Here is a 27,699-nt window from a genome sequence, read left to right as displayed (position 1 = left end):
ATGAAATGTCCAGAACAGACAAATCTATAGAGGCAGGAAGTAGATTTGTGGTTTCGCAGGGCTGGTGAATTTGGGGGGGGGGAAATGGGAAATGACTTCTAATGAAAACAGCGTTTCCTTTAGGGATGGTGGAAGTGTTCTAAAATTGACTGTGGTGGTAATTGCACAGTTCTGTGACTATACTAAAAACCACTGAATATTACACCTGAAACGGGTGAATCAGTGAATCGTATGGGATGTGAACTGATTTCATTGAGGTTTATACTAAACCCTGCCAGCCACTTTGAGAAGTATTTAATTCTTGGCAAATGTTTCAAATTTGGGAGATGACATCATTTCTAAATTCGTGGACAAATGAGATTGTGTTAGTATTTCCATATTGCAGCGTTTCAGTTTGTCGAATTCAAACTCATACAAAACGCTGCTGCAGCGGACGATCGTCCATTCAAAACGAGGAACTAAAGGCTCAGATTCACACAGCTGATAAGAGAAGGAGCCAGGATTGGAATTCGGCTTTGGTGGTTGGCAGAGTTCCTCCCTCCTCTGCAAAATGCGAGGTGACAGCACTGTGACCCTCCTGAATCTACTGTCATTTTAGAAAAAAATTGGTCAGTAGCTACTAATGTATTTCCACCAGCACGTGTAGTATTTTGTTAGGCAACGTGCTCAACGCTTGACATCCACTTTCTCAGTGAACCTCCCACCTTCCCTTTGGAGGCATTATTGTTACCCTCATTCTGCAGAGGAGTTACCCAAAGCTCAGAAGGTAAGGCAACATGTTCAAGGTCTCGCAATCAGTAGTGGAAACGTAACTGAAAACCAAGTCTTTTGGACACAGGAGCCAGTGGTCTCAACCCTCATGCTGTGCTCTTGTCAGAACATATCGATCTTCCTGATGACTGACGGGCACATCCTTACGATGCATTTCCATGGGCAAGGAAAAAAATTAATATTCTCTGAAAACCTTCTAGGGCCGTCTTAACATTCCCGGTACCTTTCCCCTCCCTCACTAGTCCTTGGGATTGGACAGGAGGTCAGCACACTGACGTAAATGGCAGCCACACGACGACGTGCATTACTGGAGTATTTTCAGGTAATCACTACTGGACTATGACCTGGAATTGCTGACAGGAGGGAATTGAAACCTCTGTGCCTAGAAAGTTGCCATCACAAGGCATTAAGTATGTTTTTAACCTAATAAAAATATCTAATGACAAACAGACTTCAGAATGCTTTCTGGAAAGAACTCTAAGATAACAGAGGAGACAAAGACCATTTTTGTTCCAGTAAAGGCTCAATTTTCTGATTACCATACAAAAACCGGTGGCATGAATGCATACAGAGGCATAAGTGGCTCTGAATGTCCTGAGCAGCACAGCACAGCAGTTAAGCATGGCTTGGAGTCAAATGGTCTGGGTTATCATTCTTACTGGTTGAGTGACACCGCATATGTCAGCTGTTATTAGGTTTGGCAACAAATACAGAGAACCCAACGTAACAGTGAGTTTAATAAGACAGAAGTCCGTTATTGTCTTATGTAAAATAATTCTGGAGATGCAGCCCAGGGCTAACATGATATTCCACAAGCAACAGAATCCAATCTCTATCTTTGTACACCTCCCTAGGACATGGTTTCCATTCTCAAAGCCACCTTACAAAGCACAGTGGCTGCACGAGTTCTAGCCATCATATCCTCATTCCAGGCAGCAATAAGAAATGGGTGGTAGGAGGAGGACAAAAGGGCACTCTCTCCAGGTGACCTGGCTCCCAACTCATCCCAGAAATCCAACACAACACTGTTTACAGCTCACTGGCTGGTATTTGTCACATGGCCACATCTAGCTGCAAGGGAGGCTGGACAACAGAGTTTTTATATGGACACACTGCCACTGTAGTGGCGTACGTTGGGGTCTGTTACTAAAAGAGACCAGAATGGGGCTTCCCTGGTGGCGCAGTGGTTGAGAGTCCACCTGCCAATGCAGGGGACACGGGTTCGTGCCCCGGTCCGGGAAGATCCCACGAGCCGCGGAGCAGCTGGGCCCGTAAGCCATGGCCGCTGAGCCTGCACGTCCGGAGCCTGTGCTCTGCAACAGGAGAGGCCACAACAGTGAGAGGCCCGCGTACCGCAAAAAAAAAAAAAAGAAGAGACCAGAACGGATACTGAGGGAAGAGGTCTCTGCTCTCCTGGAAAGACTGGTCTCTAACTTTAAGGTTCCATGTCCTCTTTGGAGACATGGAGATGCTCACTGTATCTCCCTCTCAGGACTCGTGGGGTGAGTCAGTGAGGTGCTGCAGAGGAGCCCCTTACCACAGGGAACGCAGGGCCCGGCACCGCTCCTCCTCACAGGCACTCACGAGCAACTTGAGCTACGTGCTAACTGGGCATCCTTAGAGGAGGAGGTTCTGGCCATCACTCATCCCCGAGCTCACCACAAACTGGTACCGACCAGGGCCGACACTCTGTAGCATCTCCTCTCCAGACTTTAGATTTGGGCCTCATAACCAATACTCTTCATTTTCTCCATCTAGGGAAGGGTTTCTTAACCTTGGCACTATTGATATTTTTGAGCCAAATAACCTTGGGCTGTGGGGGCCATCCTGTGTATTGTAGGGTGTTTAGCAGCAACCTTGGCCTCTACCCACGAGGTGCCAGTTGCACTCTCCCCTCCCCCAGTGTGACACCCAGCGTGCCTGGGGAGGAGGGCAAATCATCCTCAGCTGAACCATTACTCTTTCTGTGATGTCTGCATTCACAGAACATGTTTCTTTGACAGCAGCAGCATGGGTCTCTTGGGTTATGTCTTAGTGGCATGGGTCAACATTTCATGTTAAACCATGTCAAACCTACTTTTCCAAACTAGCAGAAATCCACCCAGCCATTTTCAAATGATCTGTTACATGCAGAAAACCAGATTAACTTAATTCTGCATGTCTACGTTACTATTCAAGTCATCACCTGTAACCCTGGCTTATGACTTTTGTGAGCCAATGAACATGGAACCTGCCCAGCAAGACAGAGGGTGAAGTTGCAGAATTGAGAATAGAAGCAGAGGAACAGACGGCAAGCCCCTCATTGTGTCTGATTTTGATGGCCAAGGGAAGAGAACCGTGAGGTCCTCCATCATTCTGAAAAGTGACCTTTCCTGAAGATACAAAAGCCAACTGCAGAAACATGAGCCCTGGCCTGCCCTCCCCATGAATCGAGTGTCCCTGTTAGCAGCCCACTATAAACCAGGAACATCGCAGAAAAAAACTGTGGCACACTAAACACAAGAGAAAAAAACAAAAAAACGAACAAGAAGAAAACACTGAAATTCCCCAAACCAAACTTTAAAGAAATCTTTGAAAATAGCCAGGCTTCTGAATAATGAAATAGCTTTGGGTACTATGATTGATTTTTTAAAATGCAGCCATAATTAAAGCAAGAAAGCTGTAAGTCTATTAAATTTTTTTCTTTGATACTGGAAAACTTAATTCATGACCTATATTTTATAAGAACATATACTTAAAAGGGATTTTATATGCCCTCTTCTCATTGAACTCAGAATATTGAATCTCTTCCATTTACTTAAGAAGGGAGGTGGTTCTATACCTAAATTACTCAGGGCTTCTTTTAGTCTACTGTTCATATATTAAGGTGAAGTGACTCAAAGGTATTTGTATAGATGGATGGAAGCAGCCGCCCTAGACTCTGCCCTCAGAAGGGACAGGATTCTTAGTGCAACGGTGCTGCAGTGAAAGCTGGTTTATCAAGCTTTCTGCTGATTATAAATCTTTTCTAACTGACAACTGTGGACTGTCTTGATTGATGGCCAGCATACCTCATGAATACTGGAGAAGAGTTCTTCCTGAGTGTCTCCTGGACAAACGCTAGGGGGAGGATCTGGCTGTATTTGAGAAGGCAAATGCGACACACACACGTACATGCATGCGTACACAGGCGTGTATACACGTGCACGCACACAAATACATACACACTCACACATATGCATACAAGGAAATGCTCCCTAGGGTGGCAGATTTGAATTGATCTTAGTATTTTCATGGGTGAAGTGGTACAAGGACAGTGGGTGCCGTAGTTGAGAGGAAATGAAAGGGCACGGGAGTTAGGCTGAATTTGAATCCCAGCTTTATCGCCCACCAACTGTGTGACTTTGGGGAAGTAACCTAACCTCCCTGAGTCTGTGTTTCCTCGACTGTAAAAGCACTGTAAGGATTGCATTAAGGTATAGGCGTAGAACCTAGACCAGAGTCCAGTACGAGAAACATTATGCAGGTGGTTACCCTGGCTTCTTTCCTGGGGGGCTGGCACCGCCTCCCTGCCCTGGTCCTAGAGAGATGCTCCCGCGGCCCCTGCCTTCCCCAAGCAGCACTGTCGCGGGCTCAGGATGTGTTTTTCACCTCCCTTCCTCACTCCTCTGCAAGCTCCTCCGAGTCAGGGTCCGTGTCTGTTTTATGCATCCCTCCCTGACCCCATCCTTACTGAGCATCAGTGTATCTGGTACCGAACTCGCATTCCAGAGATATTTGTTAGAAGAGGAATAAATTGCCAATAAAGACAGCATTTGTTTAAAAATCAAATAAAAAGGGAAGTTTATTGTGATTCATATTTTCTGCCATTTGGGGCTACCTGTTCATTGACGGAATTTATTGAGGGGCTACCATGTGCCTGGAACTGTGCTAAATGCTGACAATTGAGGATGAAAAGACAGTCTGGTCCCTTGGCCTTAAGCTTATGCCGTAGAAAGAAAACCGAAAGTAAAATCCAGTTCATACTTGAGGAAAATGTATAAACCTATTAAGGTTTACAGTATTACCATAATTCCAAATAGATGGCATTGGTTACAATAATCCGGCACCATAAAATGAGTCAATATTCAGTATTCTCCCGTTCATCATGGGCTCATCGCAAAAATCTTACATGACCTCTTCTAGTCACCTCCGTTGTTCCCACCCTGGTCCAGGCCACAGACCTCTCGTGCCTGGAGTGCTGACATCTCCTGGCTGCCCTACTTCTGTTCTCCACTGAGTAGCACAAGTCATATTTTAACAGTAAAATCAGACTTTACCACTCTCCTGCTTAATACTACCCAAGGGATTCCTACTAAATTCAAAATGTAATCAAAACTCACAGAGCTCTAACTCAGGGGTCTGTAAACTTTTTCTGTAAAGGACTAGGTAAAGGATATATATATACATATATATATATTTAATATTTTAAATATTTAATATATATTAAAATATATATTTAGATAGTTTATATATATATTTAGGTATTTATATATAAATATATATTTTATAAATTTTAAATACATATGTATCTAGGTAGTATATATTTTTGGCTTTGTGGGACATTGAGTCTCTGTCCCAACTACCCAACTCTAAGAGCATCATGTAAAAACAGCCATAGTCAATGCTTAGATGAATGCGCATGGCTGTAATCCAATAAAACTTTATTATCTTTATTAAAAAGAACAGGCAGCAGGACAGATTAGGCCCATGGCCCACAGTTTGCTGACTTCTGCTGGCCTATCCCCTGGAACTCACCAGGTGCCCCTTCGCTGACATTCTCCCACCACAATGCCCACCTCTCTGTCCCACCATCTTCATTCCTGCCTCAGACCTTCACACTTTCTGATCCCTCTGCCTGGAATGTCCTTGCTTGGCCCCTTGACACTGTGGCTCCTGCATTCTCACTGGTCTCAGCTTAAATGTCACCTCTTTGGAGAGATCTTCCTTGACCTCATTGTCATTCTATCACATCACCTTGTTCTATTTTATCCAAAGGTCTTAAATTACCTTGTTTATTCCATTCATTGTTAATTACCTTTCTCTTCCCACTACAGTGCAAATGCCTTAAGAGTGGAGAGCTAACTGGTCTCGGCCACCGCTGCATCTCCAGCACCTAGAACACTATCCGGCTCATAGACCCTGCCCAATAAATTTTCTTTAAGCGATTTTGCTGAATGAAGTGTCATCAGGAATTGATTTGAAATAAGTGCTTCCCTAAAATTATAATTGCTTAATGCCATTGTGGACCTGCCACTCTGTTGTATTCATCTATAACACTAAGAATTCCTGGGCTGTCCAGAGTGGATCCTCAGGGATCAGGGATGGATTTCAGTGGCATTGCAGTCCACCGTGCTCGGTGCTGTTAACAACTCAAGGACGTTTTCATATTTATTTTGTAGCTGCTCAACTGTCACCTCATTTCCATTTTGACTGGAAATCCCCATCGGATTTATTCTTTCAACATGTTGTAGAATGATCACTAAGCTTCTGAGGCTACCAATGCCTCTTTACCTTCCCTTCACTTTAAACTATTATGTTATTTTAATTAAGTTAATTAATAAATTTTAATTTTATTTTTCGATAGTTGATGTCATAAATCCTTCTCTCTCCCAAATGGGGAGGGATGGAAGGATGACTCCCAGCCTGAGACTAAAATATACCCAGCAAATTAGTGGGTCAGGGCTATCAAGTATTTATTTTTATGAGGAAGTAACCTCCATGAGCACAGAAGCCAGATCTCTCCAGGTCACTGGGTTATCCTCAGTGCCTCGAAGATCTGACATGAATGAGCATAAGGGTGGGTGACGGGCAGAGGGGAGACAGACACATAAGGAACAAAGATTTCATGGTTAGAGAGAAGAGCGATTCAAAAACAATGTGGTGTTTGTTTCCTGAGTTGGTCTCTAGCCCCACTGACTCATACCTGAATTTAGGCGGAGAGAGGGCTACAAACAAAAATGAGAAGAGCTGTTTTCAAAGTTCCCCACATTTAAGATGCGACACACAGTTTTACTGGTTGGGTATCCTTTGAACAGAATATAGGGCTCTGGACGTCCTCCCCTGTCTCAGCAAGCCCCGTGGTATCTCCAAGGCACCAGTGGACCAGCAACAACATGCACAATAGTGCCCATCAGGGAGGGGCTGGGGTATAAAGGAGGGAAAATAATAATGGCTACGACAAGGTTGTGGATAGGCTTGGTTTAGAGCCCCTGTAAGACATCACTTGGGGACCCCAGACATGGTTAGAAGCAACTTGGTGGACATTCAGTTTCTTGAGTAGGTAGCAAAGTCCAGATAACTCAACACTTTTGATACTCTTTATTTTCTGGAACTTTCCTTTTGGGAAGATGTCTCTGATTAGCTTATGCAACTCCTTCATAAATTTTGTTTTATGGTCAACTGCACTGGAGTGATTTGCATCATAATTCAATCTGAATGACACTGCAGCCTGTTAATGACATCTGTTCCTAGTCAACTTCCCTCCCCTAAGACTCCAACAATGACTCCAGGGGAGGGGTCAGAATCAACAATTTCAGTCCTCTTCCTCAGCCAGGCAATCTGGGGAGAAGTTTAGAGCAAGGCCGTTCACAGCCTACAGACACAGTTAGTGAAGTGACCACAAGCCTTAGAGATATTGGGTATAATCCAGAAATATAAATAAATGTCCATCAGTGTGCTCATATGTGAGCGGAAAGACTATTGTATCTTCATGCATGAGTTTAGCCAAGGTACAAATAGAATCCTCTGATTACAAGTGTCACCCCAATATACATCAAAATGTAATAAGCATATCATTTATCCTATCAATTCCACTTGCATGTATTTACCCTAAAGAAATTGTCACACAAGTAGAAAGAGACGTGCTCTCCCCTGCAGAATTGATTGTAAGTAGGGAAAAGTGAAAACAACTTAAGTCAACAGGGGATTGGCTGACTAGATGATGGTAGATCCGGATGCTAGCTGTTTAAAGCAATGATGTCGCTTGATATTTAATGATTTACAAAAACGTCCGTAGGACGCTGCAGGGCGAAGAAAGTGAGCTAGAGAAGAGCACGCAGAGCTCCATTTCTGTGAAACTGTGTGTGTGCATGCATCCCTGTGTGTGGAGGTGCCCAGGGAGAGTCCTAGAACCATGCTCCCTGAGGTGACAACTGTGGTCTCCTCCGGATGGTGAGACTGGAGGGTAATTTTACTTTAAAAAAGCTGGGGAAGAAAGTGGAGTCTCATTTTTAAAAGAAATTTATCTACTTAAGAAAAAAGTAGTCCCATGGCCACTATTCCAGAAGCTCACAGGACTGGTTGGAATAGCTGAAAATGGAAGAACCTTTGATGTGAAAGTCTAAACACCAGCAGAGGAAAACCGGAGAGCTGGTGGACCAAAAGGCCACATGCAATTACTGCAACAAGTAAACAGGTGACCAGAAAAGGGACTCTACCACCAGGTCATACCAACAAACTGAGAATTCATGCTGAGCTAGGTCTCAAATACCAACTCTCGAATATCAAAACCATCTTTATTTGGCTCAAGCTGTTTTAGAAAATACCAACTGCCGAGCAAAGCTGAGCTCCTGGGACAGCCATTTGTCCCAGAGACCACTTGATTGGCTGCTTCCCTCATGTCTGCCATGGTAGGACTTGTTTAAAAATTATAAAAAAAAAAAAAAAAAAAAAATTAAAGTAACTGAGACTTGAAGAACAGAAACTCAGGTGGATCCCAGAGATAAAATAAAAGACAAAGCCCCCTGCTCTCCTCATATCACCTCTTCAGGGAGGCTGGCTTCCCTCCCTCCTAGGATGAGGGGTCTCTATGGCTACACTGCCTTGCCCACCAATTTCAGTTCTGATTTATCTGTTGCCTGTCTCCCTGCTTGGCTCTGCAGACCAGGAGGGAATGAGCAGCATCTGGCAGGTCCACAGCTGGACCCTCAGAGCTTAGAATACTGCTGGCACAGAGTACATGCTCAGTAAAAATACTGGATGGAAAAAAAAATAAAGGGAGCAAGAGAGGGTACGGGTCCTCAGGCTCTCAGAAGTTAGAAGATGAGGATTTCGCTGCTAATCCCTGCCTCTATTCAATAGCCTCAAGAAGTGTCAGCACACAACTAAGCAATGGGTATCTCTCAGGACTCAGAACACACACCTCTAGGTCCTGTGGTCCTGTCTTCTCACTAAAGAGAAAGGTCAACGTGACATTCATCTTTCTCAGTTATGTAGTTTGAGGACTATGATATTTCCCCCATTACCTCCCTCCCCTGATGTATCTCAAGCTGCCCCACCTGTCTGGGTGGTGGGCTCCCTTCTCCCAGCTGCCCCTGCTGACAGGTAGGGTGGCCAAAGGCATGGGAGCAACAGCCAGCTCCTGTATCTTGTTGGAAGGTTGCCCCTGAGCTTCTGGAACCCAGCTTGCTGAAACCCTGCTTGTGGCCCCAGCTGACCGAAAGGGCCTGGGAATTAATTAAAGCCCCTCTGGGGAGAGCTCTTAATGGATGTCTGCCGGGCTTATGGGCTGGATAGCCCAGCTCCCTGGATCCTGAGCTGGGCTAACTCCAATGTGTGTGTTTTATGTCATTTCCCAGAGCCCTCTCTCCCTAAGGGATCAAGCTCAGAACTGCGTGCGCTGGTAGCTGGCTCAACGCGGCACCTGAAATTGGCCGGCTTCCCTTTCCTGCAGCTCTCCCCACTCACGATCCTGTACCTGGCAGGTAAACCACCCGCCCTCAGTCCTCATATTAGGGTCTGTTTCTGGAAGCCCTGCACACCATTCCTCACTGATAGCCCTTCTCAATGGTGCCCAGAGGACCACCAGTGGCAAAAAACACTGGGGAGGTGGTGCCAGCAGGCACTGAGGGGCCCTGGTGTGTGTGTCCTCCAGGAGCGTCAAGGGTCCCAGCCTCTACCTACCCCCTACTCGTGAGGTCTTAGCATGCACTGGGCATTCAGAAAACATCACACTCACACAGAGCTCTCGTTTTCTTTGAGGAGCAGCCAGGGCCTGGGCGTGGGTCCCATAAATCAATGCCTTGCAACTCCACAAAAGGAACAGTCCATAATCTGCAAAGTTCAAAAACTATTATTTTCTGTTGATCTTCCTTCATCTAGTGATGATTCCCCAGAATAGCCTGGAGTTTAGTGCTGAGCAGCTAGAAATGGCCTCCTGTCTGCACATACAGATAAATATGGGTGACCTTCCTCCATGATGGACTGGTACTGATGGCACAGTGTACTTCTGGGTACACTGCAACATGAAAATGATGCTGGGTTGGTTGGGAGATGGATGTTCCTTCACACAAACTGCATGTCTTTTTGCCTTGCCTTGCCTTCCCTAAAGGATAGGCCGCCAGAATAATAAGAATAATTGGAGCACTGGCATTTCTTGAACACTTATTATATTCCAAGCATTCAGTGAAGCACATTGCCTAATTTACTCTTTGCATAGAGTTTTCTAGGGTAGGTACTATTCTGCACCCACCCCATCTACAGACAAGGTGACTGAGGCTTCTAGCAGGTTCAGTAACCTGCCCACAGTCTCACCTTGTTAAGGAGCCTGGCAGAGCATCAAATGCAGCTCTAGGCCACAGTGCTATGTGTAGGACCAGCTACATAATTTCTGGGGTTCAGTGCAAAATGAAAATGCAGGGCCCCTTGTTGAACATTTATTAAGAATTTTAAGATGGCGACAACACAGCATTAAACCAAGCGTGGAGCCCTTCAGAGCCTGGGGCTCTGTGAGGCTGGGCAGGTCCCACCCCATGAAGCTGGCTCTGGTTATGCGGATGCAGAAGAAAAGTGATGTGAGCGATGAAAAGGGCTCCCATGTTAACATCGTTTAACCCTAGAGACGGAGCAACAGCTCACATGAAATGAAAAATGAATCAAGGAGCCTGGCTCTTTGGTCAGAAGAGCTGGTTATTTTATCTCAGGAGCTAAATCAAAGAGTCTGGGCCTGCAAAGAGTCTGTGTGAGAGAACGTGCCCAAGAAAGAGCCTGTGCCTTGAGGCCAGACGCGGACCCTGATTCTAGCTTGTCCACCAGCTGAGGGACTTTGGACAAGTTCCCGGACCCCTTTGAGGTTCAGTCTTCTCATCTGCCTCAGGGAAGAGTGCAGGAAATGATACAGTGATAGAAAGCTGTCGGCACACAACAAGTGCCCACCTAAATGTCGGGATCATTCAATGGCTATTTTCACCGTGAAGTTTGTGGGTCAGTTGAAAGAGTACATGATTTGAAGGTTGATGCTGCAGGTTGAGTCCTGAACACTGTCCCCCATCAGTCATTCGTGTGAACTGGGCAAAGTCAATGAACTCTTTCTGGGGTCAGCATCCCCCTCTGTGAAATGGATGTGATACAAGGTCTACAACACATAGGATTCCATAAGCCACAAACGAGAAGGACATTGTGGAAACAGAAGAGGCGATCATTTCTCTAGCCTGTCAGGGCTTGTTGTTACGACTTACAAGGGGCTTAGGTTGGGAGGGGACTGGAAAATGGGTCCCACCTTCTTTCCCAGCTCCCCACTGTCCTCGCAGACGCTTCGGGGGCCATCTGCCTGAGCTCTCTCACAGGGTGCTAAGTAATCTAAGTGTTTTTTCCTCTAAAACTTTTCCACAACATTTCCATATTTTTGACCTCAAATTTGACTAACTCCATGTCAATTTCTGCTTTATAGTCCAACCCAGAGGGTACTGAGAAAGAAAGCAATGACTCAGGCCAAATTCTGCAGAGCTGGAAGAAACTACTCCATACAGATATACAAGTCTTTATGTATTTTTATATGATAATACCACTCATAAATAGAAGTTTGAGGTGATTTATGTTTTGCTGGGTATGTGTCCACCCTAACCGAACTGCTTTGTGCTTTAAGAAATTCAACAAGCATAAAAGATTCCCTTTTGCTTTGAAAATACGATATGTATATAAAGCAATAACATTTGAAATTTCTTTCTCAAGCTTTAAAGAAGGGCCCAGTGGGAGGAAAACTGGACATCGTCTAATCATATACACACATAATATACAAAGACATATACATGCTCACAGCCGACTCGGATGTAACCACTGTCATTTACATTTAGAACACTCTTCCTGCCCATCTTGAGTTCCAGTCACTCACATTCAGGGCCCAGGTACCACAGATGGAAACTGGGAATCATTTTTCTGCTCTGCTCAAACTCCAGTCTCTTTAACAGCTTTCCCTATCGGTTCTCGTAACTTGTTCTGCACATCAGCTTGTTTAAGAAGATTTCCGTAAGCATCCAACCCAATTCTATGGTGTGTCTCACCAGAAGCCATCTCTGCATCAAAAGCAGCCCACTGAGTGGAGCCATGGGGAAGGTCTGCCCTGAAGTGACCTGACCCACCTTCACCTGCCCGCTCTACATCTCTCCAGGACGCTGCCCATAAGGCCCTCTCCTTCTTACAGAATTCATTCAAAACCCGGAAGGGAGAGGGTGCTTCTGCCCCTGGGGATCTAACTGATGAAGTGCACAGAGGCCCAGCTCCTCGAAGCTGAAGGGAGCTTTTAGGCACCTTGCATATAATTATTCACCTGGTAGTCCAGGCAGGTTGCCATGACAATGCTTCCGGAGCCTCCCGTATCTACATGCTATTGATACATCCCATCCATTCAGTAAAGGGGGAAAAAGAACCAGCTAAAGCAGCCCCTGAGCTTCCATCTCCCATCGGCCTGAGGAGTGACTCCTATGCTTACAGCAGTTGTTTGGCATAATCCAGACATCAACACTGACACTCTTCATGTGGCATGTTTTCACTCAAATGTATTTGAAAGCTTAAAATCAAAGTCCAGCCTTAAAATAGGGATTTTTCTACTTTGCTCTTCACTTTCTCAAGCATTATACTCAGGAGTGACTTCTGCTGCTGGTCATGGAATGCTTTAATTAGTAGCTATGGGCCAGAAAAGGGAGCTCTCAATTCTGAAACCTTCTGTGATAGAAAGGTTAAACATGGGGAGAAGATACCAGGAGTTCCATAGTAACCTTGAGTGATTTCTGTAACACTAGGTACATGTATTGCCAGAGAGAGAAATAAAATGCTTGCTTTTGGCCCTTTGACCGAAGAGAAAAGTTTTCTCTATCCATGTCTTCTAAGGAAAGGGAAAAAAAAGTCCTACCCATTTTCCCCAAATGGTTCTTATTAAAAGGCACTTATGAAGAGAAATAACTGAGGAGCTTGCAGTGGGGACCTTAATTTTCTTCAAAGTTCCACTATACCACAAGCTCAGCCTTGGGCCCTCACAAGGGTGAGCTAGATATTTACATGGTGTCCGACATCAGCCACACATGGGAGACTGAGATGTCGGTCCTCCTTGAAGGATCACCTTTGGGCACAAGGGAAGACACTTTCCTAGTTTGCAACACGCCAGTCATGTTCTGAGTTGCAGCTTTCCAGCTCTTGCCACTATCCAGGGAAATAATATGTCAGTGTTGATGCATACCAGCAATAAGTCAGAGCGGCAATAAAACAGTCTCCAGAATCCCCAAAGATCAGAGGATGCCACTTCCCAAGCCATTATGCAAACGGTAAGCCAACCTAACATACCTGTAGGTGATCCCTCCATGACGTGGCCAATGTAAGGCCCTTCCTGAAAGATCGGTCTGTTGTCATTCTGATCAATCACGATGACTTCCAGAGGGACTGGCCCCTCGAGAGTTCTACCGTTGACATCAATGGTCTCCACGAGTAGCTATTGGAGGAAAGAGATTGGGGGAGAAAGAAGGCATTCATTCATTATGAAAATTGAAGTCGGGTTCTCTGGAGAAAGAAAGGAGGTTATATCAGCAATTTTAAGAGCCCTTGGCAATATTCAAACGTTGGTCTCAATGGATAGTCACCAGCACTAGAATAGAAACTAAACATTACAGAATAAAAGACAAAGATCAGTTCATGTTAAGTCCCACTTGGGAAATTTACAATTAATTCATCAAATCTGCAAAGGAAGTAAAAAAAAAGCAAACACTAAACACCAGCAATCAGTCACAGCTGAGAAAATATGCTTACATTGTTTCTGTTTTTCCAACATCATTATGCTTTAAAGGAATGTTATGCTAATAAAAAGAACTGACTAAGCAGTTATGAACAGAGTATATTAAAAAATAACCGAAAGTGTTTATGGTAATATTTGGGAGAAATTCAGGGCAGTATTTATAGAGAACCTTCCTGAGGCAAGGAAGGTGCTTGCAGGGGTCCTGAATGAGACCTTGGGACTCCTGCCCACCAGGCCTTTATAATCTAGCAGGGATTTCACAATTCCATGTGGAACTACCTTCAGATCTCAAGGCTGAAGAAAATAGCATAGAAAACCCAGCTTCACTGTTGCATGGTAACAAGGAATTATGTCGTGGCTTTTCCAGTGAACCATGTAGACGTTATGCTCTCATTTCTGTGCCTGATACTTCCTTGATTTAACTCAGGGGCCACAGTGACACTTCTTGGATATCAGTGGTGGTCCCTGCATTGGGACCCTGTTGAGTATTTCTGTCAGAAAAGGTCTCTGTAGCTGCAATCCTTCGGAAATGGTCTGCAATTGGAATCCCAGCACAACTTCTCACTAGTCATGTGACCTCAACTCATACACTTAATCTCTCAGTTTTATCATCTGTAAAATGGGTTCATAAAACACTCATTATTAGGGACAATGGTAACCAACATTATCCAGGGCTTACCGAGGCTCTCTACTATATTAACTCACTTGATATTCACAGTGACCCTATGAACCACTTCTGAGGAGGGAATGAAGCCAATTAGAGGTTAGGTGGTGGAGTCTGGATTTGGCCCTGTGAAGTCAGTCTCCAGAGTTTACATTTTAAACTGTTATAAACAATGTTTCTAGATCACTTTATATAATGCCTGTTATGTAACTTCATCTCAAGAATATTAGCTGCTGCTACTGTTGCTACTGTTGTTATCATCAATACTGTTGTCAAAACTAGCCCTAATTAGGAAAAGAAAAGAGAAACACGTTTGTTATACCCCACCTGAATGTGTTATAAACTGGTTTCACCCTTTGGAAAGTCGCATGGCAAAATTCACCAAATCTATGAAGGACTCACATACTTTGCTCCATTTGGATACCACTCTGGGTTCTATTTGAGACAGGTTGCACTACATACATGGAAATACTTTCTGCAGTGTTATTTCTGATAATGAAATTACACTGGCGTCCACTAAATGTCCAGGGCAAAAAAGACGAGTTGAATGAATGTGTTTGTAGCAAGATGCTAGAATACAGCCATTAGATAACATAATTATTCAACTGTGTTGATCTACTTAGAATACTGTGTGAAAACACAAAAAATAGCATGTGTACTATACATGTGTGATGTACACATGTGGACAGAATTTGAAAGTAGTAAGCAAACATGAAACCAGGTATACATGGGTAGAGGAATTTGTTTTTCATTTTTTCTTTAACACTACTTCATCCTTTCACTAACAAATTCACACACACACACACACACACACACGCACACTTTGATTTCTGGGGTAGATAAAATAATGCATGAGTACCTTAGCTAAGAAGAAATTAAATAGGGAGAGCCTTTTAACATCTGCACACAAAGGAGATCTTACAGAGAATGAGCTTTTACGCTGATTTTTAAAGCTACTATGAGAATACTGCTAAACGAAGAAAATAAAAATCAAGCTTTGGGAGCAATTTCTTGTAATAATGAAGGTCTGGCCTTTTGTCCTCCCAAAACTGCCAAGAACTTGACTTGGCCTTCATCCTGATCAACTGCATCTCCTTAGTGTCCGTCTTTCCATCGTGTTAAGCTGGATCTAGAGTCCGTCCCACCCAGTTCTGACAGATCCGCATATTTGGCAAATGTGAATTCTGTTCCTCTGTCTTACTTGTGGCCTATGACGCTAGCGTGGGGGATTAGGATTCAGATCCAAGATATGTGGTGTCTTTGGTTGAAATAAAGCCAGGTCCTTGGCTGTTTGGGGTGTGAATTTTAACCCAACTCCTACTGCCTACTGCCCAGTTTTCAAAGGGCAGCTTCATTCAGCCTTTCCTAGAGAAGGCAGAACTATTTTATATTTAAATAATTTAATCAAAATATTCCAAAATGTCATTATTGGAGGCAAGGATTTTTTTTTAACATCTTTATTGGAGTACAACTGCTTTACAATGGTGTGTGAGTTTCTGCTTTATAACAAAGTGAATCAGCTATACGTATACATATATCCCCGTATCTCCTCCCTCTGGAGGCAAGGAGTTTTGAGCAACTAGAAAGTTCGATAAATCCAGTCTCATGTTAATCATTTCACTCTAAACTTTGCCCAGAGGGTGGTCCTTCTCCCAGGGATCAAAGCAGAAACTCAGAAGCCACCCTCTTCCCCAAGTGAGGCCTTCTATACCCAGCCACTCCATCAACAAGTCGGGTCTACACTGCTTGTTCTGTCTCCTGAATTTGTCTTAAATCCACCCTCTTCTCTCCAAATCCATCATCACCTCCAGAGATTAGTTTCCGACACTTCCCACCTGGGCCACTGCAACAGGCACCTAATGGGTGCCCCTGCTACTAATATTGCCTGCCGTCATCTATTCTCTAAGGGGTTTGTGATGGTTAGTTTTATGTGTCGACTTGACTGGCCATGGGGTGCTCAAATTAAACGTTATTTCTGGGTGTGTCTGGATGAGATTAACATTGGAGTCTGTGGACTCAGTAAAGTAGATGGCTCTCCCCAGTGGGGGTGGGCACCAGCCAATCCACTGAGGGCCTGAATGGAACAAGATGCAGAGGAAGGAGGGATTCGCCCTTGTCTTCCCACCTGAGTGCTGAGCAGGGGCCTCCATTCCTTGCTGCCCTCAATGGTCTTGCTTCTCAGGCCTTCAGACCCAGACTGAAATAAACACCATCGGCCTCCCTGGTTCTCAGGCCTTTGGACCTGTACTGGATCACACCACCAGGTTCCCTGGGCCTCCAGCTGGCCCAGGCAGATCCTGGGACTTCTCAGCCGCCATAATTGTGTGAGTCAGTTCCTTCTAACAGAATCACTGCTTCTGTGTCTCTGGAGAAGGCTGACTAATACAGGCTTCCAAGGTGTCTTTTCAAAATTTTTATTTATTTATGTCACCCCAGAATGGACACCTCTCAATCGTTTCTCATTCCTCTTACGATAACAGCACATTCCTTTACTGTGACGTCTCTTTTATCACCTGGCCCCAGCCCACTTCTCCAAACTCATTTCACATCACAAGAGAGCCCCTCTATTTCTCATTATCCAGCTACACCAATCTCTCCTCAGTTCTTCCAACTCAGCCCATTCCTTCCCAGCACAGGTACCTTCCTGTGCAACCCTCCTAGCCAACATGAGCATCCCATCTGCCATCTGGTCAGCCCCCATCCATCCTTCAGATCTCAGATATCACTGGCAGAGAAGATCCTTCATTACCGCTCCAGACTACCTCAGGTGTCCATGGTTGACACTCCCATGGCACTGGTACCCTTTATAACACATTCCATAACATGTAATTGCTTATTTATTTGTGTGACAATTCAACTAATGTCTGCCTCTCCGGCCCCATCAAGACAGAGGTGGGGTGGGTGTTCGTGCCCAACAGCAAATCCCCAAGGCTGAGATTCAGTGCCCGGCACACAGCAGGCACCTGACTCATCGCTGACTGCATAGAGCCCTCCTCAGAAGAGGCAATCCCTCTTTAAGAGACTGGAGTCCAAAGTTTTGGCCTCAGCTTTGGCCATCTGTCCTGTCTCTCCATTCCTGGCACACAGGAGCTGACCGTCAGTCCCAGGCTCCATGGACCGAAGGCCAGTTGACTCTGTGCAGTCTTAACTCATGAACAAGAACCACAGCGGTAAACAATACCCAAGTACATTAAACTGGTTACTTGCCTTTTGAAAGAAAGGAACTAACATTTATTTGGTGTCCAATACATGTCAGGGCTTTTTATGTGTTGCCTCATTTGACTCAAAACAACCTGGAGAAATACCCACTGCAGCAAAACTCAGAGAAATTTAAGGACCTGGTCTATGGTCAAAAGCTAGTTTGTGATCCAGCTGGATCCAAACTTAGATCTGACTTGAAAATGTGTGCTGACCCCACTGTGCCCTTGTTTGCTAAATGCTCTTTCATGGACTTCCCTTACATTTTTAAAATTCCTCTTTACTAACTATGTTATTTACTTAATAGTTTTGCTGTACATAGATGTTATGTTTCACTTTTCCTCCAAGGCAGAATTATCCATGAATTCAGGGGTATGGTGAGCTTATTTAAAATTTTTCCTAATACACATGAAAATACATAATAAAACACACCATGAGCCTTTATGTATAATGTGACACCCTGCCACAAGTGACAGTTGGGAAATACTATAGCATCAGCCTAACTACAACATGTTCCCTTCTGGAATGTCACAGACTTTCTGAAAAGAAAAGACTTGGACCTCTTATAAATGTAGCTCTCAAATGACCAAGGTGAATAAAATGGGGAGGGGAACAAGGTATGCAAATCACTCTTAATCTGTTTAAGGCAAAATTACTCTATGCAACACTGGAGACATGAAGGTACCACGTGAACTAATCACTCCACTTCAGGGGCCATGGTAGGTGGACACCAGGTCACTGAGTCCTGTGTGTAGGGTGAGAGGGAGCTCGACCTCTGAAATGGGGAGGAGGTGGTGAAAAACCACAGGAGTCAGAATGGAAGTTACACCGCCAGAGGAGCTCTAGCTGAAGCACGTTGGGTCCCCTCGGCCACCATTCCTGAACCCCACTTCCTAGGTTCTCGATTCTCCTTCCATATTTCGGGGGTGTCTCCACCAGAAGTGGGAACTATCAAGTCACAACATGCAAACTGATGACTCTTCAAACCAATTACTGCACCATAATAATGGAGATGGGCAGTGCACATGCGTAGACAAGAATCCCTTAAAAAAACAACGCAACACAAACATAACGAGCCAAATTACAAAGCACGAACAAGCACACTGGCCTTTGGTGTCACAACAAGCTATTAACATCTTGCCCTTCATTTGGCTTATTCTCTTTGCTCTGTTTATGAAAGACACAACTTAGTCAGACAAAATTTGATACTGTGATCTGATCCAAAGGGATGAACTGATGAAAAACATGCTACAACGCTTTTTGGGTGAAGGCCAAAATGAAGACACTGGCTCTTAAAACACAATATTTTTTCTACGAGATGTGACCCCAGTAACAGATGTCAAACCTGGATCAATCAGATAAGAAACAAAGTGTGAGATACACAGTCTATAGACTCATGAGTCATTTTGAGTAAAATAGTTTAGAAAACACTTCAGTGACCTTTTGAACTCTGATAATTCTGCTTTGGGCTAAATATTCAAATGAAGTAAAACATACACAACACAGTAAATTACTTATTTGAGATGATATAGTTAAACTACTGGTTATCAGTGGAATGCGTATGTGTTCACATGCTTTTCAACCAGAGGCTTTTATATCACAGAAAATGAAGAGAATTTATTAGCTATAACTCTAACATAACGTGACTCAGTTTCTCTTTTGGACACAGATACGATGTCTCCTACCCAAATGAGTAGGTGCCCCTCCAAGTTACCTCTTTGGGACATTAAAACGTTTTCCAATGTGGATGCTGCTTTGAAATACTTGTTTAGGAAATTCTACTTGAACCAATTTCTAAGTCAAAAAGATGGGCCTTGTTCCTTTCATTCCAAATACCATCTTTTATAATAAGAATAGTTATAATGCTAGAAATGCAAAATGCTAACTAGAAGTTCACTGCATTCAATTAGGGATATACAAGTGTCTAACAAATATTAGACATCTCCAGTTATACGTGACTACAAGTTCAGACATACAGATTTACACAAAATCTTGAAACACATATGAAAAATAAGATGCCAGCATTTGCCTCCATAGAGGAGAAGGATAAAGAAAAGACGAGACTCAATGACTATGAAGGTGTGTGAAATAAGCACCAGGTTCCATGTTAGGGGAATCTAAACTTGATATGATATTCCTGGAAGGCAGCTGAAACTATGTCCTGAGAACCTCAAAGATGTTCATAGCTTTAAAAAAAAATCCCATAAAAATTCTATGGAGATAAAGAATCCCACAGAGATTTTGCATAAGTAGGCTATTGTGAGATTATTTATAACAGATGATCTCCAAAATTAAGTGCCTCGAGTAAAGAAGGCACTGATAGATACTTTTATTGAATTTTTGTTTGCAATTCTCACACCCTCCCCACCTACCAACATCTCATAAAGACCAAACAAGGGTTTTCCACCAAAGACATCCTCACCGATCACTGAAATTACACTAGACTTTGAATCAGAAAGCCTGCCTTCAAATTTCAGCTCTGTTACCTATGAAGTGGCTGTGGTTGGCAGAATAATGACCCTCCTAAAGAGTTTTATGTCCTAATCCTGGAACCTATGGATACGTAAGGTTACTTGGCAAAGGGGAATTAAGGTTGCTGATCAGCTGACCTTAAAATAGAGAGATCAGTGTGGATCGTCTGGGTGGGTTCAATGTAATTATGAGGGTCCTTAAGAGAGGGGAAGAGAAGAAAGTCTGGGTGATTTGATGAGAGAAGGTACTTGACCAGCCATTGCTGGCTTTGAAGGTGGAGGAAGAGGTCATGCGCCGAGTGTGAGTAGCCACCCAAAGCTAGAAAAGCCAAGGCCTGCCAAGGCTATAAAGCCAAGGCTATAAAATAGCCTCCAGAAGTGAATGCAGGCCTGCTGGCGTGTGGTTTTGGTCCTGTGAGTTCCATGTTGGACTCAAAACCTATAGAAGTACGTGATAACAAATTTGTGTTGTTTTGCATTGCTACAGTTGTGGTAACTTGTTACAGCAGCAATAGAAAATTGATACTGTGGCCACATCATTAATTGTTCAAACTGGAACAACTTTTAGAATGAAAGCAGGTACTATCAACAATTAAGCCACAACAACAGGTGGAAATCAAGACTGTCCCAGGCTAACTGGGTCACACGGTGAGCCTGTCTTACTAAGGAATTTCACTTCTCCGTATCTAAGTTGGCGCATGTAACAAAGATGTTTAGAATGTCATTTTTCTCTTTGCTAAAGGAATAAAAAGATAAGCGAGTGTGTGTAGCACACACATAGGAAATTCTAAACAAAGCTTTGTTAGATCAGATGAGGTTTGGCGACTTGGGCCTTTGTTCACTCCCAACAGACCTTTCTTTAGACTTTTGCAAATGTGGATACAGCACCCTCGATTCAATTCTTCTGTGTCAGCCATTACCCCCTCAAAATTGCTTTCCTATTACAGTAATCTAGATTTCTCTTTGACACCAATCATTTGCATATTCAAGTTATTTTTCTCAGCTTTATTCATTTATCGAAGTTGAATCTCATTATGGACCAACTCCTAGAGAGTTCCCAGGGAAAAGATATTTTCAGCATTTTTAACATTCCTCCACCTTCATTTACACAGCTCTGTGTGTAATCTTCCCCTTTATGGACTGGATGTGGTGTTTACAGCTCCCTCAGAAAAATGATCAAAGGGGCGATAAAAGTTTCCTACTTGTTAAATTATTAATTAAAGATCTTGATACTATTATCAAATGTTCTTTGAAAAGCTTGCTTTGCTTAGAGCCATAGTATTTCTTTAGTGAATGTGAAATTTTACTTTTAAAGTATGTTTTCCACCAAACATAATGAAAACACTTTTTTTTTTCTTATGAATGTATGCTCACAACCACGCTGGACTTTGAGGGCATTTTTCTATTTAAGTTTTGAAAGTAACTTTAATTATGTGGAAGAAATCTATGCAGATATTCAAAATAATTTTATTGAAGCAGCCTGGGTAAAGTCCCAGTGAATATCCTCTACGCCAAGAGGGGACACAGGCTGAAAATTTTAATTGGTTCAAGTAGAATTTATATAAATCATGGATGTTGGAATTATGCCAGATCCATTAAAGATATGTACAAGGGTTAAGGGGATTTTCATGCAAAGATGAGAAATATAATACTTCTAAAAAACAAAGCTGTAGGAGAAAATTATGGGTGATTTTATTTTCACTCGCCCTTCTCCCTTCCTAAAGTGAAATTCAGAGGAATAGAAAGCAATAACATACATTTCTCTCTTTTTTTTTTTTTTTAGTTTACAGATCTGAAGTCATTTAGTTAAATAAGTATCAAAATGTTTTATGAAACATGATTTTCTTCAAAATTAAGGTTGAAATATAAAAATTTAAATTATAGCCTAATAAATCCAGATGGATTAAAGTATTAGGAAGAAAAAAGGCTATTTTTTTGAATATTTGAATATTTATGTAATAGAGCAGGGAAGGCCTTTCTAAACCAGTATTAAAGGCACAAGTTATTATATGCATTATTGAGAGGTTAAACTACTTCAATGCAAGTCTTTTTATATCACTACAATACAATAAATAAACAGAAAACTAAGCAAAATATTTGCATCATGTAAAACAGAGGCCTACTATCCTGAATACACAAAGAGCTGGTTAAAAATCAATAGGGAAAAAAACCATTAGCAAAGCAAGAAAAGAAAAAAGCAATAAATATAACATTAAAATGAGATGGCTTTTTGCTTGTATAATTGCCAAAATAATTAGAAAAACCTAATAGTATTTGACAAACTTGTCAGAAAACCAAATCTCATACATTACTGATGATACTAAAACATCTTTGTGAAACGCCATTTGTCAATATGCATCACAAGTCTTGAAAACGTGATTTTACTTGTTATATGTGTGTGCCAGGGAATAAGGGGTGTTTAGTAACATGTATACTCATTTCAATATTGTTTAAAAATAGGAAAAATTACAAACAACAGAATGTTCTACCTGGATATTGATGAAATAGATTTTGGTATTTGCACAAAGAATACTACATTGCAGAAATACTTGAAGGAATGGAAAAATATTAATGGCATGGTGTTCATTGTATGAATTAAATAAGCCAATTGCTAAGTAGTACTACATGATGAAATTTTTGAAAAATAGGCAAAGACGTTACACTATTAAAATTATACTAAAATATTAACAGTGGTTTTATTGCAGGTAATTTTTTTTTTTAACTTGGCTTCTCTACACTTTTCTGGATTTCCTATAATGGGTATGTGTTAATTTCACAGTTAAAAAAGAATCTATAAAATTTACTTTGAAATTGACTACATATTGGCTATAGTTTATTACAAATGGGAAGTTACGGGAACCTGTTAAACTTTAGGACATGTAGCATCTCTTAGTATTGATGAGTAACGGGAAGCAGGGGAACATTAGGTTTATAAGAGATCATTAGTATTATGGTAGAAAACAGAGGGTGGTTGGCTTTTCCCAACTTCACAGGTCTTTGATTTTGGATAAAAAAGAGTCTCATGCATTTGACAGAACTTTATAATATGGAACTTGGTCTCATCAGCTTTATTTTCTGAACCATCACTGTTATCAATGTCTGCTTCTTCTTTGAAGCTTCACTTTTAATCTCACTGATAAATTCTGAGAGCCAGCAAAGAGCTAAGATTCCAAGCGTGGACTTTGGGTTGAGGGAGACTTGGCTCCAGGCCCTGATTTTACCCCTTATCAACTCTGTGATTTTTAAACCTATTCAGTTACCTTCCTAGAATCTCAACTTTTTCATCTTTAAAATGGGAGAATGGGACTTGTCTCATGGGGCTGTCATGAGGTAAAACACTTGACGTTTGTAAAGCATTTAGCAAAACATCTGGCACATAGCAAGTGCTAAATAAATAGTGGCTGCCAACATCCTTTAAGTTTTTTGTGAAGCAAGAAAAATATCCTTAGAACATTATGGTCTTGATGAAGGTTCACAAACTCAAGCATCTCAGGGAAGTCGCTGATATGTTGCAGAAGCTGCCTGTAGAAAACTGAAGCTCATTTAGAATCAAGAAGATACACCAGCCTCTTGGTGCCAAGACCTCTGATCAATCTCCATGTGAGGAATGGATTCAGCCAAGTTCATGGGCCTGTGCCAGATTTCTCCTCCCTCTCTCTCTCCCACCCTGTACTCAGAACCAGTGTGACCTGAGGAAGGTGTCAGTGACCAGCTCAGGCCCACACTCTGGGGACTCAGCTGCGAGATGACCTCGTTGTTTTTCTGGCTCTCCTCAGACATCCAGGTCCCCATTGCTGCTATATTGCTCCTGCTGTCTGGGCTTTGGACTGCACGTCCCTGGGTCCACTTAGCCCTCTGGGTTGGCCTCAATTCCTGTTCCACTTTCTCCTTTGGAACAATGTCTAGGATTCCTTGCCCTCCCAGGCGTACCTTTATCACCCTCCGTTTCCAGACTGGGTCCCCCCTTTTGGTGGCACACTCTAATCTCCAGGACGGTGACAGCAATGCTCTTTTTAAAGTAAACTTATTTTGAAATAATTTTTTGTTTACCTGAAGGTATAAGAAATAACACAGAAATACCCTGCACCCTTTATCCAGCTTCCCCCATTGGTAACATCTTATAAAACCATAGTCCAGGATCGCAAGCAGAACACTGATGTCAATAGAATCCTGGATCTTATTCAGATTTCCTGATTTTTATTTGTATTTGTGTGTGTGCATGCACATATGCCTGTGTATTTAGTTCTACGCTTATATCCATCACCCCAATCAAGATATAGAGCAGTTCCATTTCTGAAAGTTTCTCTCATGTTAGAGAACAATGCTTTTAAAATTTTATTTGTGCACCTGTATTCATAGCATCATCATTCATAACAGCCAAGAGGCGGAAGCAACCCAAGTGCCCACTGGTGGATGACTCAATAAGCAAAATGGAACATATACATACAATGGAATATGATTCAGTTTTAAAAAGATAGGAATCTTGCTACTTACTACAACATGGATGAACCATGGAGACATTATGTTGAGTGAAATAAGCCAGTCACAAAAAGACAAATACTGTATGATTCCTCTTATATGAACTATCTAAAATAGTCAAATTCAGGGACTTCCCTGGCTGTCCAGTGGTTAGGACTTGGCGCTTTCACTGCCGGGGCCCGGGTTTGCTCCCTGGTCGGGGAGCTAAGACCCTGCAAGCCAAGTGGCAGGGCCAAAAATTTTTTTAAATATTAAAAAAAATAAAGTAGTTAAATTCATAGAAACAGAGAGGAGAATGGTACTATCAGGGGCTGAGAGGAGAGGAAAAGGGTGTTGTTATTTAATTGGTATAGAGTCCCAGATTTGCAAGATGAAAAAGTTCTGGAGAGCTATTTCACAACAATGTGAATGCAGTTAACATTATGAACTGTATACTTAAAAGTGGTTAAGATGGAAATTTTTATGTCATGTGTTTTTTTTACCGTAAGTTAAAGAAACCCTTTAATTTGCATGGGAATCACCTGGAAATGTGGATAATGCAGACTCTTGGGACCCAACCCCAGGGATTAGTAGGTTCTCAGCAAGGCTCAGGAATCTATGCTAAGTCATCCTGAGTAATTCGGATGCAGTGGCCTAAAGACTGCACTTTGGGAAAAGCTCCTCTGCAACAGCTCAATTCTCCTCATGTTATTGCCAAACAGAAGGCGCTAAGACCCAACAGAGACTGCCTTTGGTTAGGACAGGTTGACTAGCAGGGCAAAAGCTGAAGCTTGCTACTTATGCATAAGACCCTTGCAGTAATGAGCAACACACATAACCAGGACCACCTGGTTTTCATCACTGCCAGAATGGAATGCAGCTGAGTGGTCCCCTTTCATCTTCCCCATTTTCTGCTTAAGCATTTCAAACTCTGACACTGTCTTTGCAAGAGAGGAATCAAAATGAGTTCCTAGGTGAATGGTGGTGTAGCTACTGAGTTGAAGAAGACTGTGGCCCATCAACTTGATGCCCAGTCCTGTTTCCCCACGCCCAGTCCATCAGCTGGTCCTGTCATCTATACCTTCTGTCCTCTGAATCTGACCATCTCTCACAATCTGTTACCCTCTGGCTGAGCCACCCTCTCTCACCCCTGTTGCTACGAGTATCTCTTAATTGCTCTCTCTGCTCCTACTCTTACACCCACACTCTGTTCCCCAAGCAGCTTTCCAGGTTACCTTTAAAATGCAAATTGGACCTTTTGCTCTTCTGCTTCTCAACCATCCCACACAGATTGTGTCCAAAGACCTTGCTGTGGCCTACAAGTCCCTGGCATGAACCGTGGAGGCACCATGACCACATCTTCCATCACTCTCCCAGAATCCTTTCAGTCCAGCCACACATTCCTTTGAGTTCTTCGAGCCTGTTAACTTCCATTCCAGGGTCTTTGAAAATACTGTTCCCTCACCTATAAATGCTCTTTCCCAAGAAGTTTTTGGGGCTCACTCCTTCATTTCATCATTCACAACTTCCCTCAAAATTGAGGCCTTCCTTAACTGCTTGATCAAAACTAGCCATCCCTCCATCACTGTCCAAACCTTGTCCCTATGTTGTTTCCAGGCTCCTGTTACAGGCCTACTATGCAGTCCTTTCTTTAATCTCGGCCACTTCTACTAGGAAGTATGCTCGCGAGGACAAGGGGTGCCTGTCTGGCTCCCGCAGCACAGTAGGACAGTGCCTTCCACATAGTAGGTTTTCAATACATGTAACAAATGAACAATAGATGATTTGAAGGCTTTAAGTTTACAGGGAAGTTTCTTTTTTCTAGAGGACAGATCAATATACAAGAGAGAAATAACACCTATCTTTCAAGAATTCCTTGAGGGTGAATCCAGCTAAAAGGCAGTGCATGAAGGATTCAACAGAAGCACGTTCTGCCTATTTCAGAGGAAGAAACCAAGTTCAGTGAAGTTGTTACAACTGTCTAAAATATGCAAACATATTTTACATGGGATTATTCACTGTTTGCCAATGACTGATAGAAAATTATTTTGTTCTGACACACATATAACTAATAAGCATATTTAAATGAAAGAAAATAAAGCAACTGGAACTAAATACAAATTCTAGCTCGCCAAAATGATCCCATCTGTCCCTGCCTTTATAAATGAGGCAAATGCAAGTTACAAGAATTGACTCATATGTCTTACATAGATCCCTCTTTACCATTCTTATAACCTTAGCTCAGCATCTCTTCTCTGATTTTTTGCTTGTGCAAGAAAATGCCTCATACAGCCAGACATGACTGTGTCATCATCAGATGCATCGTGTTAGATTCTTCTGGATTTCCATCCAGATTGCTCCACCTTTTCTCCTTTGGCCAGATGCCCTCACCTCAGTTTGGTGCACAGGTTCTAAGCTTCAGAGTACAGATCGTCCACTCTGCATCCACGCTGCAGTCAGCCTGCATTTGGCTTTGTTCTGGGCCATCCAGCTTCCCCCTGGCAAAGAGACACCCAACTTCCTCAAGCATCCTGGTCAGCCCAGAATGAAAGTGCCAATGCAACTCATTACTTTGCTGATGACATCCCTTTCTGCATGCTTCTGGGCCTGCAGAGATGAGTAGGCGTATAGCTCTCCCTGCTACCTAGATGGTGCAGCAAATGGCCCAGGAAGCATGACACTGCTGTGTGAAGGGTAAGTGCTAACGAACCATAACTTATCTGCCATCTCCCTTCTCTTATAAGTTGTTACGTTGAACCACAGGAAGCTGCAGATTTTCTAAGCCAAAGATAATCAAATATTGGTGATTCCAGCTCAAATGCGGCCTGCTGTCTGTTTTTGTAAATCAAGTATTGGAATACAGCCACGCTCATTCACTCACCTATTGTCTAAGGCTGCTTCCACATTAGAACAGCAGAATTGTATAGCTGCAAAAGAGTCTGTGTAGCTCACAAAGCCTAATGTATTCATTATCTGGCCCTTTATTTTTATTTTTTTAAGATTTTTTTTTGATGTGGACCATTTTAAAAGTCTTTATCGAATTTGTTACAATATTGCTTCTGTTTTATGTTTTGGTTTTTTTGGCAGCAAAGCATGTGAGATCTTAGCTCTCTGACCAG

The 27,699-nt window shown here is 42.7% G+C and overlaps 1 protein-coding gene across 1 annotated transcript in view; it reads right to left on the bottom strand.

The window, feature by feature from the left end:
- CDH13 (cadherin 13) overlaps window positions 1-27,699 on the bottom strand; it is a 991,194-nt gene that overhangs the window by 343,107 nt on the left and 620,388 nt on the right. The window contains exon 6 of the mRNA XM_024735819.1: window positions 13,345-13,489. Within this exon, the coding sequence (XP_024591587.1) occupies window positions 13,345-13,489 (145 nt within the window). The remainder of the gene's footprint in view (window positions 1-13,344; window positions 13,490-27,699) is intronic.

This window comes from Neophocaena asiaeorientalis, unplaced genomic scaffold, assembly GCF_003031525.2.
Source record: "Neophocaena asiaeorientalis asiaeorientalis breed wild unplaced genomic scaffold, Neophocaena_asiaeorientalis_V1.1 scaffold40, whole genome shotgun sequence".
Classification (NCBI taxonomy): Eukaryota; Metazoa; Chordata; class Mammalia; order Artiodactyla; family Phocoenidae; genus Neophocaena; species Neophocaena asiaeorientalis.
Note: the sequence above shows the minus strand (reverse complement) of the source record. Positions and strands in the feature narration are given on the sequence as shown.